Here is a 16,022-nt window from a genome sequence, read left to right as displayed (position 1 = left end):
TTTTGGGGAGAAACCAAGGTGGCTTTCTGCCACAGGCTGGTTCATTGCATCTGTCCTCTGGATGTTGCTGGAAAGGACCTTTTCCTGAGGACGCCAAGGGGAGGAGATATAAGCAGCGGAGCCAGAGAGGGCACATGCATGTGTGCGTGCACCTGCCAGCCTGTGGCCTGCTGGAGTCCACTGAAGTCTGCTCCTTGGAGGCTGCAGCTGAAAAGGCTGGACCTGTGGGGCAGAGGCAACCTGCTGAGGACCAGCAGAGAAGCCAAAACCTCCAGACACAAGGGGAGTTTACCTGCAGAGACAGTGGCAACTCCTGCCTGGCAGGGACCCGGAGGAGCACCGTGAGGAGACCAGGGACCTGCCTGCTGCTGGAACCAGCTGGGAACCAGCAAGTGAGCACAGGGCAGGCATGAGAGTGAAAAGAGAGGTGTTAGTGTGTTTAAAACCTGTATTTTATGTTTTGTCTTCTCCAGCTGCATTGTAGCATTTTCCCCCCTAATTATTAAAGTTGGCCTCTTTTATGCGGCTGTCCTTTGAATTGGGTATTTCACCTCAAACAGGGTTTGCACCTTCCTTGCCTGGGGCAACTTGGCCTCTCGTCACACACACAACGACTCTGAGCTCACAAGTGGGAAGTACTGTTGCTCAGGGAATGAGGAAAGGTACCATATTTTCTGACATGCCACGTGCCCCAATAAATGAAGAGACAGGAAGACAGGATGACAAAGAAATGATTTTTCCCAGAATTACAGCTACATACAGGAGGGACAGAGCCTAATCTTCAGCTCACTCATGCTCCCTTTCCAACTCAGGCAAAAGCTACAGTTTTAAACCTTTTGCAGCTCTTGGATGCTCAGCCAAAAGCTGAAACTGTAGCTGCTGCTGAAGATCTAGTATTGTGAAAAAATAATCTGCAGGGCAGTGAAATAGGAGACGAGAGACCAGGACTAGCTAACAAAGAGCAAATTTGATAAAGAGAGGATAGCTTGATTTGCGGACCACCGAGACCATAAAAAGCAGAGTGGTTAGCACCTCCTGCATGAAGAGCAATTATCAGGAATCAAATAGATTGCAACAAACCATGAAGCCCAGTGATTCCCTTAGCCCTGCCTGAATAGAAATGCCACTTCTGCTATTGTAGACACAAATTCAGATTCCCCATTTAAGGCACATGCCCCAGTTTTGGAAGACTGATTTTTTTGCGGGGGGAAGGTATGTGGTATGTGAGCAAATCTCATATTCACTTTTACTCAGGATTTGGGGTGGAGGCTTGAGCCAAAAGGATTTGTAAATTTGAAGATATTTGAACCCAGCCCTTCATGCAGCCAGCAACACCTGGTAGGTGGGTGACATTCTGGGGACCCTCCAAGATAATCTGAGTTGCCTGCCCTCACAAACATAACCACGGGAAATCACGCAAGTGGGAAAATAACATCATTGAGGGAAATACACCTTGCCCTATGACCGTAAACACTGGAGGACTGGCACAAGGGGATGTGTTCAGACCTCCCCCCAAATCCCTTTGATAGGAGTGATAACACAGGCATATGACAAGAAGGACTCAACTGAGCTGCCCTTAAAGATGGCTTTACAATATCTGGGCAGATGTGAGTCGTGGGGCTTTGCTTGGAGTGCAGGTGACGGCTGAGCCAGTGGGAAGCTGCAAGAGAGATGGCAATGAAAGTTGGCTGGCAGAAGCCACAGCCTCCAGAAGACACCTCCATCACTTCCTGCTCCAAGGCACGCCGTTCTGGGGGAGGCATCAGCTTTCTCAGCCCAAAAGAGAAGGACTGTAGCAGATACCCTGGGTTTGCGGGACCCCGATAACCTGAATTTGGGTGCTGCAGCCTCACTTGATGTGGATGTGCAGCCCAGCCCGCCTCATCGTCCTAATGTGAGCAGAGGTTATTGTCTCCATGCATGCAGTGCCCCCGTGGAAGAACGGGTCTGGATCAAATCCAGAACCTGCCTGCACCCTGCTCAAAGAGGCACCCATTCCCAATAGCACCTCCTAACCCAATTCGTGCCCCTGGCTATGTGTCAGGGGTCATTTTCCACACAGACTGCAAGGGAAGCTGTAGCATAAGGGGATCCCTTTTGCACCTGCTGCTTGCAGGGACAACAGTCCATGACCTGACCAAGAAACCAGAGGCAGCAGCTGCAGAAGAGTGGATTTCATCACCTTTTGCTGCCTCTGGTATTTTCTTTTCCTTTTATGCAACCTTCAGGCCTGATCAAAAAGAGAATCATAGAAAAGCAGGGCTGGAAGGGACCTCAGGAGTCAACATCCACTCCAGCCCCGTGCTTGAGGCAGGAACATCCCTATCCAGATCATCCCCTACAAGTCCTTGCCTAACCTATTCCTAAAACTACATACAAACCCCTGTCATGCAAGTACAAGGCACACAGACAAAAATACCAAGGGTACCTTCAGCTGTTGCAGATAAAGCAGAGGGATGAGGGTTCCCTTTTGCAGTAGATGGGTGAGCGCTAAGTGCTTTTAGCCTTTGCACTCAGTGGGTGCAACTACATGTTCATTAATGTGCATTTAGTTTAGGACTTGCTTAATGAAGTACTAACTAAATGTGCAGTAATTAGAGTTACTGCACAGTAGTACCGGCACATGGGTTTTTTGTGATGTTTACTGTGCAGTAGCCGAATACGACTTTGCAGTAGCATATTAGCACAGTTTTTGCCCCACACACTACTGCACCATTTTATAAGCATCTCGTGTAGACGTGCCCAGTGCATCTAATATCAGCAGACACCTAACTTGGAAAATAGCAGCCATATAACTCACGTGCCCAATAGCATTGACAGAGACATGTAGAGACCTCGGGTCCAAACAGACAACTGCTTTCCAAAGCAGCTGTCCCAAACTCGTAACACTTCCTGGCACTCAGTTCAAGTGAACATCACCTCCTTGGATGCCACAACACAGCACTTATAGGATTAAAGTGGGAGAAAACCCTACTAGCATACCAGCTTTCCAAAGCTGGTATGGACAGAGCAGGCTGCCCTGGTCCTAGTATCTATCCAACAATTGTCTGAGGCACCTGGATGGACCATGATGGCTTGTATCTCACCAGATCTGAGATAACACAGCACTAAAATCTGCCCCTACCTCCGGGTCTGTCTGTGGTTTTATCAGCTTCTAGACCTGCCACCTCTTTCTAAGCCCTGCCACATTGGTCCCCAGGTCAAATGCGACTTGCACAGACATCTCAGCCCACACACAACACCCCATGGACCCTCAATCCTCTTGATGCCAGGCCCACATCCATGCTCCTACCCATGCTAAGAGCAAGTTCCTTCCAACCCTACACCCTGCACATCTCTTAATGCACATATCTTTGTGTGATTTGAGGGAAGGGCTCCTTTCACCCCCTTCGTCCCAGGATGTTAGCTGTGAGACTGGTGTCCAAAGCAGCTGCTAAGCTCTGGATGACTTTCGTTGTGGGATTAAGGGGCTGGGGAGTGGGAAAGACTTGCTTCCCGCCCATTTTTGCTGCCTGGCTCGGTGCAGAGTAGGGAAGTGATTCACTCCCAGTTGCAGGCTGAGCATCTGCCACTCAGCTCCTCCATGACCTCTACTTGGGATGCTCCTGCCTCGGGACAGCCTGCAGGCTCCGTCTGGTCCCCGGAAACCTGCTGCTATGCTCTCCTCTTATCAAGCACCTACACCCAGACCCATGAACATGCCACAATATCAATGTTCAATCCCAAGGGCAGGCCCTGCTGCCAGCATCCCAGCCAGCTTTTCTCAGCTCTGCCATCAGGGACACACGGGTGATTTCACAGCCATGAAGGTATCACTGGCTTCCTAGCTTTCATCCTGTTTTTTCATTTGTGCCAGGCTAAACCCTGCCCAAAACAAATAATAGAAGTCAAATAAAAATATGCCTGTAAATAGATGACTTAATGGAAGAAAAGGATAATAATAGCAATAATTGTCATCATCCTCCCTACCACCGCTGCAGATGCTTGTATTAAATTTGCAAAAACCCAAGAAGTGAAAATGATTATAAACAGGAAACCAAAGTGACTGGTCCCCCAGATGCAAAAAAACCCCCAGAAAGGTGAAATAGCAAAAAGCACCAGTAAATCCAATTGCTCTGATCCTGGTGTGGTCCATTCATAATGTTAGGCAGCTTTTTCATGCCCCTGGCTCCTTCCTAGAATAAAGATGCTTAGACAGTCACAACCCCTCCATCTGTAACGCTCAGTCCCATTTCCCCATGGCAACTCGTGCACTTGCATTTCTTAGTTTCACTGGTCAGCAACATAGCTGGAAATTCAAAAAGCATCTCTGCTAGGGCTACTGACAACGGGTGCTGTGATGAGAGCCATCATATTGAGCCACTGTCTATGCTACTTCAACTTCGAGGCCATATTTCTCAAAGCAGCTCTTCATTATGGACGCCTTCCTTTCAAGTGCCCACCTTGTAAGCATTTCCCAAGGGTGAGGAGTGTGTACAATTTTGATCGAATTCAATGAGAGCCGCAAGTGCTTTCCCCATTTGACCATCAGCTGCAACCTCCCCTGGCTGGGATCCCAAGAAGCGAAACACCCAAAATTTACGGCGACTTTGCAAAAAGCTGGTTAGCACCCGGATGCCCTGCAACACGCATAACTAATGGCCAGCCCAACGCGCAGCCCCCACAGATGCAAACACGTGGTTATAAATATGTAGTGAACAACCTGTGTGATGGACAGCACTTAGACTGTGACTTCTCTCCTTCAAATAAGACGCCACATTTCCTATTCTTTCTTCCTCCTCAGCTAGCAAGATCATCCATCCATTGAAAAACTTCCTACAGACAGTGCAAAAGAACCAGCTACTCACAACCCCAAAGTCTGCAGGATGAAATAGCATCTTCATACCCATGACTTAACCAATTGGGTCCCTAGTACAGAAGGTAGCAGCCAGTGACTGCCTGATACAACCGGCGCAAATGGATGTTGTTGAGGGAAGGGAGAATGACCTTGTCTTCCCTTTGGAAAAGAGTAAAGGGCTAAAGCAAAGACAGACACAGGAAGGAGATACATGGAGAAAAGAAGGGGCCGGGACAGATGGACACATCATCACCTGCCTCCTGCAACAGATACCCCCAGCCAAGTCCCAAAAGCTACCATCCTCCAGAAAGCCAGTGAAAACCCCACTTGACTCACACATAGGTTTCATCCCACAGGATGCAGGTCTGGTTGGTGGTTCCCTGGAAAGAGAGAGAGAGAGAAAGAAGAAAGAGGGAGAATCGTATTAAGAGCATGAGCATCAGGAAACTGAATCACTAATTAACCCACTGCTGGTTCCTGCATAACCACCTTTTACCCTCTGAACAACCATGTTTCACCATGGATCAAGAGGCAAAGGAGAGGCTGACTGTACTCTTTTCCCCATGATCAGAGCAGCAAGGAGGGGGTTGGACTCAGTGGGCGCATGAAATGAATGTGAAGCTATAAACAACGGCACAGATCACGCTGGAGTTTACTGCTCCCAGGTGCAGCGTCTTCACATGCATCCAGGACTACAGCACGTTGAGCCAGGGCAGCACAGCCCTACCTGGCAGGGGGCTCAAGGGGTCATCCTGCCAGCCCTGGGGTGCTCCCCCCCAGCTCAACATGCTGCAGAGGGGCTGGTTGGGGCATGAGGGTCCTCCACTGCAGGGCTAGCTGGTAGGCAGCCCCTGCAGGGTAGCATCCTCATGCCCCAGCCAGCCCCAGCCAGCCCTCGATATGTGCATTGCAGTGGCATTTACTCCGCTGCAGAATAGTACTTGTAGCTGGCAGTACTATCCTGTGACAGAGTAAATTAATTTATTCTGGCCTAATAGAGCTGCACGTGTAGACGCTGATGTTTTATTGCGGAGCAAATTAATCTACTCCACAATTAATATCATGTGTAGATGCACCCAGTGTCTGATGGGCCTTCCCCAGCTCTAACTACTGACACTCTTCCTGCTTCCATAGGTGGAGAGACCAAAGAGGCAAGGCCCTTGGATGCAGAGGAAGCAAGATCACATGCCACATCTCTACATGAACCCAAGAGATACCAAGACCCTCCAAGGAGATGCCACGTGTCCTCAGGAAGCCAGTGGGAGTTTTGTCATTAGCTTCAAGAGAAGCTGAGTTAGGCCAGCACTGAGCACTTTTGAATATCCACCCTGAAAGTTTAAAGTAAAAACAAGGTGGGCCCCATAATCACATGGCACAGGATCAAAAGGAAATCCAGATTATGGAACTAGAAGTGCAAATGTGCTCTTAGGTGCATAAATCCTCATTATGAGAGTCCAAAGAGTGACTAGGGAGCCAGTGCTCAGACCTCCTTTAAGGCATCTGTAATAGCAAGAGTAATTTGAACAACTCTAGCAGCCCCTAAAGCTTGACAAGAGCTTGGCAAACATGAATGGAAAAGGCCTCCCCCTTTGTAGCAGGCCTCATGTACCTCATTTGATATATGGGGGAACTGAGGAACAAGTAGATCTGATTTGTTTGAGGGTGTGACCAGAGAAACACATATTCTGGTATAAGCCACATTTTTTTTGGTATAATGATATAAATCACTCCCAGATCAGGAACAGACAGATAAGCAGATATCTCAGGGCAGCTCACCCAGTAGGTGGCTATCACAGTGCCTTGCCACCAGGTAGCAGGTAATACTGAGTGTGCCTTGAGCAAATGCTTATCCTGGGATAAAGGGCAGGCACATGACACCTACACCACTAACTCTCAGCACTGAAATTTTATCCCTGATACTCTCAGGGGTAACTTCCCACCAATTTAGGCAAAGTTACCCTGGTTTAGGGAGTTTCTACAGTTTGTCCGCTACATTTTTCATCAGTGTAATACTGGTTGTATTGGAATAAATACAACCCAATCGGTTCATACTCAAAGGTGATGTCACCCAATGAATCACTGTCAAATACAGGGACAAAAATGCCTGTTATCTGAGTCCCATTCTCCCGTGTAATAGCGACTGTGGATGGATTAGCAAGCCAGGCTCCCTGTGGGGAGTTGCGCTGTTTAGCCAAGTCCTCCAAAAGGCTTACTGTACGCGTTGAGAAATGCATGTTAGCAAGATGCTGGTGCCAACATGATTTCACTGTAGCAAGCCTGGGTGGGGAGATGTTAAAGGTCCCCGTGGCCATGTTCAAAGCCTACCCTGCCCTGTAGTATCCATCAGGCCGTGAGACACCGTTGCTGAAGCCAACAGCCAAGCTATGGTAGCACAGGGCAGAGGGACTTACGTTGTACAAGTGGGAGAACTCGATCTCCAGAGAGGTGACGAGAGGCTGGGGAGAGGGCTTCACCGTCACGGAGATGACTTTGGAGTTCAGCACCGTCGTGTTCCTACGGGAAAAAGGAAACCAGGTCTTTCTTTAACCAGGTTGCGGAGAGAAAGCCCCCCTGGGTTAACTGGTGTAACCCCAGCTAAGTTTGTGGCAGTGCATTTGACAAGAAATGGGCCTGCTTTCTTTAAAAAGTCAGCAGAAGGGCATTTGCACACTGAAAGTCTCACTGTGCTTTTAGGTGTTGGAGGAGAGACAGCACAAGGCTCCTACAGCCACCTGATGCGGGGGCACCGAGTGCATTTTCTGTGTCCTCACCGCCCCTACACCTCTACCTTTAACAGCACGTCTCAGCCTGGCATCACAAAGGCACCTCGTTGCATTCACCCACCCCTCTCCCTATGCCCCAAAAAACAGGTCCGTATCAGTGTCCTCATAGGAGAAATGAAAAGACCTCACCCTTTCACACTCCGGGGCAAAAAAAAGTAGGTGATAAGGCCCAGATGTTCACCCGGGGCTGGTGATTTTGGAGGACCTTAAAGGGCCTGGTTTTTAGAAGGCGGATATTTAGCACTGCCTGAAAATCAGGCAGCTTTGCATTGCCCCAAGTGAATCCGCAAAAATAAACCTTGGGCTAGACCACAGGTTTTACAATGTGAGGCTGACACATGGGGCGAAGTTTTCAGCTTGGTGGACACAGATTTTGGGCTGCACCAGTTGAAGCATTAGTTGCAAGATGCAGGAGGTGATAGCACCTGTCTACTCGGCACCGAGGTCCTGGCTAGAGGGTCTTGCCCTTCCACTCAGGGTCAGACCAATCTCCCCATATGGGGTCAGGAAGGACTTTTACCCCACGGTCAGATGAGTATGAACTGTGGGGGTTTTGCCTTCCTCTATAGCGGGGGATGTGGCCCTCTACCTGGGACCTCTCAAACGTATATTATCCACTTTTTACAGAAGCAAGACATAGGGTGCTGTGATCCCCTGCTTTACCTGCAGCCATGCCATGCCATGGTCCCCTGCTTTACCTGTAGGACGTTATGTCTGTGTTGTGCCAGGGTTGATGTTAATCTTACGTAGCATTTAAATTAGCATTTGTATGGGATGGTTCAGATAGGGAAGATCGTGCCTCACACTGGGGTTGGACTCGATGGCCCCTGGAGGTCCCTGGCATTGCACCCATCATAGCAAGTGTCCCCACAATTCATGGCTACAAGCCCTACGCTGTGGTTGCCACTGGTGGCCCTGTGCATCCAGCCAAACAAGGAGCCTGGTTTGGACTTTCTATATTAGGGGTGTCACACCTACCCAGCTACAGGGTGGGTGTGACACCCCTAATAGAGAGAGTCTACACATTACGCGACACTATCCTATCTGTCCTTCCACCCCCGCCAACAACAGTGGAGGCCAAGGGCATTGCTGGCAGGGCTATCCATCCCTCAAAGACTGGACCACCTCTGACACCAAACCTAGCCGGGAAGCCTGGGACTGAAGAAGCAATTGAAAACGGATCAATGTGAGGCAACGTATAATTAACCTGCGACGCTCACCGGTGCCAGAGATAACAGAGCTAGATCAATAGAGAGCAGGCACTTATGAATAAGAGCCCCAGCAGTGGTGACGGGGGTGGAAATCTGCAGCGACTCCATTTGTTTCCATACTGTACTTGGGCTTGAGTACCACAATCTGCTCCATAAGCCCTTGTGCTCCCAGGGACAGGCGACTGCAATTTAGGGTCAGGCATTTCCCCCTGTAAGGGCTGTGCTATTAGGTAGGATCCTAGGTCGTCTTCTCCCATTTCCATGCACCATGCTCCTTGATGGATGGGCCGTGGCTCTGTTTCATCCTGCCTTCCAGACAGCTTCAGGCAAGGCAGGGTCATGCATTGTTTAAAGGGGGACTGTCCTTAATTAAGGAACAACTTAAATCAGAGCCCATGGGAGGCCGTGGCAGCAGAGGAGCCGGCACTGAGGCTGCTGGTTATCAGCGCTCATTCACCGCTTGGCCAACGAAAGCTGAAATACCTTTGGATCATTGGAGCCAATGATGTTTATAGCCCTTCCAAACTAATTCCCAGTGCTGTAATGGAAGATATTACCGAATACAGTCCATTTGCTTGCTAATTCCTCTCTCTGCTCCTGCCTACCCCTCCCGCCTTCGCCGGTTCTAAATCTGGAGGTATTTAAATGATTATCAGCGAACAGAGATGCCCCAGCGTTTACAGTAAATGGGCTAGGGCTAATCAGTGCAGAACAGATTTAAAAGGTGCCTTAGGATGCTTAATTTACTGCCTCAGTACGAGCCATGGAAAAGGAAAAAAAAAAAAAAGCATCAGGAAAAGAAAAGCCTTTGCTGAACACAAAAGCCTGCAAGCCCCGAGGTGGTTTGCAGAGTCCTGGAACGCCGCAGACATGTGCAGCCATCCATGGCGCGCCGCTCCCGGAGCTTGCCGGGCACGGCAACTCTCTCAAATAAAGCCGTGCAGCAAATGGCTCCTCCGGGAGGGTGGGGGAAAGGGGCCGGGGGGTCTGAGCAAGGCAGCCCCCCATCTGCAGCCGGGAGTGAAAGGAAGGGGCGGCAGGAGGCTGGCTGGGGATGTAGATGCGCTCCATTCTCGTGTCATTGGCCTCATCCTGCACGATGCTGGGGTCTCTCAGCTCCCGTCCCTATCAAGAGAGCGTTGGGTGCATGGCATTGCAGCGTGCTGTTTGGCTTTTGGGCACGGGCTACCAGCAGGAGCAAGGTCCTAGAGGGCCCCTGGATGTTGAGCGGAGACTGAGGTGGGTATCTGGAAGGGGAAGGAGCAATGAGTCGCACCCAGCCCTGCTTACCTCTGGAGGGCGAGGATGCTCCCGACGTTCCTGTACAGCACGGTGCCCACCACGAAGTTGGACAAGTCGTCTGTCTCGGGGAGCGGCAAAGAGGAGAGGAGAAAGACAGCAGAACTGAGACCATCGGGGTGCAAAGGGAAGGGGGAAAGCATGCCCTGCCCTGCAGCACTGCAGTGGGGAGGGACCCGGCGTGGGTTTTGCAGGGGGTCCCCACCCACTAGCAATCCTCTCTCTTTTAGGGTCTTCGGTAGGACTGCAATCCCCAGGGTGGAGAAGGGGCAGGCCTGGCTGCGAGGAATTGGGGGAAGAAGGATGAACCCATGCCGGATCCAATGCTTCTCAAGCAGGACTGCATCCCCCCTTGGCTCAGAGGGGCTCGTTAGCACCCTTTGCAATCAGTGGCAATGAGCCATGAGGGACCGGAGCTGCACCAAGCCGACACACACGGCTGAAGCGGGGGAGGATTTTTGACATTGCTCCCAATGAAGACCTGCAAGACTGCAACCTGTGTTAACCCCTCCTCATCCCTCACCAAAGGGCCTTGTGCACTATCGGCTGAAACGGCGTCCATCATGGCCAAGCCTAAAGCTGTCACGCGCGGGTCTACGTGTAGCGGGGAAATCCAAGCCACCTGTATGGGCGGTTACTGCGCCGTGCTTGAGTACCTCCAAAAAGAAGTACTAAAGCATGGTAGCAACATCCTCGTATGGCGACGGGTCGAGGCACCCAGTGAGAGCAAAAGGGCCCACAGGTCTCAGATTGGTTTGAGCCCCCTTGAGCAAGTTGCTGGACCCCTGCTTCTGCCTCACACAACCCAGCCGTGAAAAGCAAGGGCCTCCCTGCCAACTGGCTCCCACCCCCGGGCAGAACGACCACGGGCACAGCAAGTGACCGTGTGTCGGTCTAGTCCTGCAAAGCCCTGGCAGGCAGGGCTTCAAACGGCGCTTCCCCATCGTACCGGGGATGCAGCGGGTGAAGCCACACAGGGCTTTCTCCCTCCAGTAGCAGAAAGAAGCACAAACCTGCCGCTCTGTCGGCAATTTTCCTGTACCCGACCCCTGAAAATGCAAAGGGATCTGAGTGCGGGAGGCACTCCAGTCAGGATTTGTGGCTCTGTTAATGACCTCACCATCCCATATTATTTATAGGCATGTGCAAAATGACCCCAAGAGGGCATCTCGCCTGGAAGAGTGGTTTATGCTTTCGGTCCTGCATCGTGCACGGCCTCATCTCTGCAAATCGCACCCCGGCATCACTCGCTAGCACGGCTGCCGAGGTCTCGTGCCCAGCCCCAGTCATGGCTGGCATGCAGGCTGCAGGCGGAGGTCTGTGCTGAGCGCTTGCAAAGATGCAAGGTCAGATGCTCAGCTGGTGCACAATCAGCACTGCTCCGGTGATGCCAAGAGCGTGGTCCTGGCTCATCCCATTATCTTAGCAAGCTGCAATTCTGCAAAGAAACCTGCACTTGAGAGCACCCCTTCCTATGCTCATTCACACAGGCAAGGCTGTCGTTAAAAATACTGACAATACCCTTGTATCAGGGGGCTTTTAAGCCACCCTCAGAGGTGTTGGCTGCAGCCTGCAGACAAGGCTGGATGCTCCTGTTGAGCCTCAAGCCAGAGGCTTCTGGTTAGAGGGTTTTGCCCCTCCACCCAGGGTCAGACCCATTGCCATATCGGGGGTCAAGAAGGAATTTTACCCCATGGTCAGACTGGTACAGACAGAGAGGGCTGCCTCCCTTTGTAGCGCGGGACATGGCCCTCCACCTGGGATCTCTTGAACATCTATTAACAGCCTCTTACAGAAGCAGGACGTTGGTTGCTGTGCTTCCTCTGCTTTACTGGGGGGGGTGTTATATCCTGTGTTAGGTTAAGGTTGAGGGTAGCTTTATGAAGACTTTAGATAATGCATTTGTAAGGGGTGGTCTGGACAGGGGTGAGCCTGCCTGAGATGGGGGAGTTGGACTAGACAAACCCGGAGGTCCTTTCCAGCCCTCCTCTTCTCTCTATGATTCAGGAGCCAGGGAGACAAAGGCCCTGGAGTCAGTCCTGGCTCTGCTACTGACTCATTGCTTGACCTTTGGAAAGGTGCTTAGCTGCCCCAGGCCTCAGGTTGCCATCCATTTCTATGCCCAAAGAGCTTTGTGGTTTGAAAATGGACTCCTTTTGCCAACACCACTTTGTCTGAAGCGTTGCCTTATACAGCGAAGGCCTGATCCTGCAAAGGAGATGCATGCAACCTGAGCTGAGACCTGAGGGCTGACTTCCACGAGGGAGCTCTGCATGCTCGGCGCCTCTCGGGATCGTGGGTGTACGGGCTGATCCCGGCTTGACAAATCCCCCTGAAGCCAGCAATGACACATGGAGCAGCTGAACAACCAGATCCCCCACATGGTTTTCAGAGCAGGCCAGAAAGGATTGCCCAGCTACTCACCCAGCCCAGGACACGTCCATCATGGACGGACAATGACCATTCCCTCTTCTCCACCCTCTCCTGGAGAACATCCTTCTGTTTTTTGTCCAGCCCATTTATAGGAAAAAACATCCCTATAACTAGCCATCAAACTGATAACAAAGCTCCCAAAATATTCTGGATACCCGAATGCCCCGTCCCAGGGAGCTGCCCTTTGGGACACTGTTTTTTGGGAAGCCATCAGCTGTGCACCAGTGAACTGAGGTTCACTGCTCCCAGCATGCTCTGTCTAGAAATGGATCCATGCCTGAATCCAGATTCCCCAAACTTTGCAGAGAGTTTGGATCTGGATCTAACCTGTGCCCATCCTTCAGCCCTTGTGGTTCGGCATATCCAGCAATGCATGAAGGACCAGCCTCTTACTGGCAGGGCCTGGATGGTTGGGAGCCGAATTTGCACACATGATGCCATACATGATGAAGCCCTCGGCTCTGAAGAGCCAGCCTGTGGGGCACCCTGATTGGGCTGCCTTACCTGGCACCCCTGTGGTGAGGGTGCTCTTGAAGATGGTGACCTTCTCCTCCGAGTTCTTGGCCCAGTCCACCATGCCTCTCCAGCCTTTCATGGGGAAGCTGATGTCGGTCGCCGCATTGGCAGGGAGTCGGTGAAGGCTGAGGACTTGGGGAAAGATGCAATAATAATAAATAAAGCAAACCTCAAAGGTCGAGCTCAGCAGTCACACTCACCTGGAGAAACCTCCTGGGGAGAATTGGAAGAGAAACGTGTTGCAAGAACCCGGGTCAACATCGGCACGCTCAGACACCAGTGCAATGCAGAGCAACTCACGTGACTTTAGTTTTACCATAACGAGAAACTACTGTATTTTCTTGCATACGATACTCCCCTGGAATAACCCACTTGCTTTTGAAAAGCAGAATAAAGAAGGGGAAAAAAAGATCTTTCCTCGTAGTAAATAGCTGAGTGGCAGCAGCTAGGTAGCATATTGCTGTGCCCCCCGTGAATCACTGAACGTTTTACATTTGGTTTCACCCAGAGCAACAGAAGCTGCTCTTACCATATTTCTTGCTTATAATGCACATGCCAATTTCCAGCAGCTGGGTTTTGGGGGGATAGGTGCCCGTTGCATGCAAGGCAATAAGGCAGGGGTTTTTGTCAGTCATCGCAAGCCAGGACTCGGTGTTTGACCACTGGAAACAGGGCATCCACGTTTTCTCTTCATCACTAGGGGGAGCAAGGACCAGGCAAAAGGAATCTGTTTAGCTTGAAGGAAAGTTGAGCCCATACATGAACGGCCCATCACCCATTTGGGTAGTGGTTCACCCTTTGTGCACATTTGTTCCTCACCTGGTGCCTACAGGGGTATGCTGGGCCCTGGGGCAAGTCCCTCCCTTCAGTAAGCTGAGGCAACTGGGGCTTGCAAGAGAAAGGATTAACAGGACCTCATGTCATGGTACAAGCACGCTGGAAGAGCCCCATGTGTACTCTTGGTTGCCAAAATCAGGGGAAGATTTGGCAGCGCTGTGTTCCTGCAGTCTCTGGCTCTGCAGGAGACACTTGACGGCTGAGGTCCATCCATGAAAGATGCTGTCACTTAGCAAGTGGGGCTGATGTTCCTGTTCAACGAGCACAGCCTCCATGTCCCCTTCTTAGCTGGGCTCTTCTATGTGACCCGAGGCTATAATCGACTCTTTCCCCACCCTCAGACTCATACCACCTGTGTGCAACAGCTGCCCTCACCGTGCGAAGAAAGGGAAGCAGACATCAAATCGACTCACCCAGATTGTCCGTCACTTGATAGGAATCCCGGAAATCCTTCATGCGAAACCCAATGACATCGATGAAATCCTCCACCAGCTTGAACAACTCCACTGCATTTGGCCCGGTCTGCAAAGCCAAGGAAGAGGGATGAAATATTCAGCAGCACAGATAATGCTGTGCAAATGGTGGGACTCTCAAAGGGCAAAGATCCTAGGTGCGTCTATACCACAAGGAGCATCTATACCAGAAGCATCTCGGTGCATCTAGACGAGAAGGTGCATCTATACCAGAAGCACCTTGCAGGGATGCTGCACCTGGAAAAATGTCTTTAAACAAATATGACCGAATGATGAAGCTGAACAGCAGCAACATGCCTGTGACATGACTTATAAGGAGTGGCTGAGGGAAATGGGCTGATTGAGTCTGGAGAAGAGGAGACCGAGGGGGATTGAATAGCAGCCTTCACCTCCCTGCAGGGGGGCTGCAAAGAGGATGGAGCTGGGCTGGTCTCAGTGGGGGCAGATGACAGGACAAGGAGCAATGGGCACAAGCTGCAGCAAGGGAAGTTGAGGTTAGATATTAGGAAAATAGGAGGGCACTAAAGGACTGAAACAAGTTATGCAGAGAGCTTGTGGGCTCTCCATCCTTGGAGGTTTTTAAGGCCTGGGTAGACACAGCCTTGTCTGGGATGATGTAATTGGGGCTGGTCCTGCTTTGAACAGGGGGTTAGACTAGATGTGACCTCCTGAGGTCTCTTCACACCCTCGTTTTCTGTGAAGCCCAAACTTGCATAGGGAAAAACAAGATCTGTATTTATGTTGCTGCTGTTGTTTAGTTTTGCTGTATTATTTTATACCCCATCACAATTCTGCTAGCACGTGAATAGCAAAGTAACCACATCTTGGATCTAGCACAGGTAGAAGGCACAGGCAGGTTATCTAGTGAATGAAACAATGTTTGGAGGAGCTACCTAAAGACACGATCTGCCTAGAAAGAGGATGCTGCTAAACAACCAGTGCAAACCTTCGACTTGTACTGTCACGGACCATGCAAGGACTATAGGACATAGGGCTGGGATGGACCTCCTGTGTCTCTGAGTCATTTGTTGTCACTATCCACCATGTCTTGGAGTCATTTGCTATCACTATCCCTCTTGACATATAATCCTGGTCATGAAAATATCATCCTCCATCTTATCATTACTTTCTTTCCCGTATTATTGCAACTCCAAGTCTGTTCCAGAAACTTCACTCTTCTTAGGAACCTTCTTCTAATGCCTAGTTTAAATTTATTCATGAACAGCTTTTGCCCATCTGTTTTTGTGTCAACAACATGCTTTAGCTTACAAAGCTGTTTTTTTTCCTGCCAGGAGTTTAACTGTAGAGAGCAATCATATCTCCACTTGACCTTTGTTTTGCTAAACTAGACAAACCAGGGCTTTTTAGTTATTTTCTGTAAGACAGGCTCTTGATTTCCCGACCATACTAACAGCCCTGCCCATTTGAGCCTGAATTCATCCTCTGAATGACAACTTTGCCCGGAGACAGCAAGTTCATGCATGGATCACTAAGGTCTGTGCTGCTACAGGGCAGCTTGGGTTTCATTTTAAAAGGAGGCTTGGGAGGAAAAGCCCTATGTCAAAGGGAATCTAGGTGCAGAAACATGCAGCTTGCATAGTCACCAGCTCCTTCTGCTGGTTGCAACAAGACC

The 16,022-nt window shown here is 50.5% G+C and overlaps 1 protein-coding gene across 2 annotated transcripts in view; it reads right to left on the bottom strand.

Moving 5' to 3' along the window:
• Positions 1–16,022, bottom strand: part of ADGRB1 (adhesion G protein-coupled receptor B1) — a 451,386-nt gene that overhangs the window by 213,079 nt on the left and 222,285 nt on the right. For both annotated transcript variants that reach the window (XM_019528237.1, XM_019528238.1), the window contains exons 13-17: positions 14,330–14,438; positions 13,068–13,211; positions 10,122–10,191; positions 7,249–7,351; positions 5,174–5,217 (exon numbers count right to left, since the gene is read on the bottom strand). In XM_019528237.1, coding sequence (XP_019383782.1) covers positions 5,174–5,217; positions 7,249–7,351; positions 10,122–10,191; positions 13,068–13,211; positions 14,330–14,438 — 470 coding nt within the window. The remainder of the gene's footprint in view (positions 1–5,173; positions 5,218–7,248; positions 7,352–10,121; positions 10,192–13,067; positions 13,212–14,329; positions 14,439–16,022) is intronic.

This window comes from Gavialis gangeticus, unplaced genomic scaffold (assembly GCF_001723915.1).
Source record: "Gavialis gangeticus isolate Ggan-Ray unplaced genomic scaffold, GavGan_comp1, whole genome shotgun sequence".
NCBI lineage: Eukaryota > Metazoa > Chordata > Crocodylia > Gavialidae > Gavialis > Gavialis gangeticus.
Note: the sequence above shows the minus strand (reverse complement) of the source record. Positions and strands in the feature narration are given on the sequence as shown.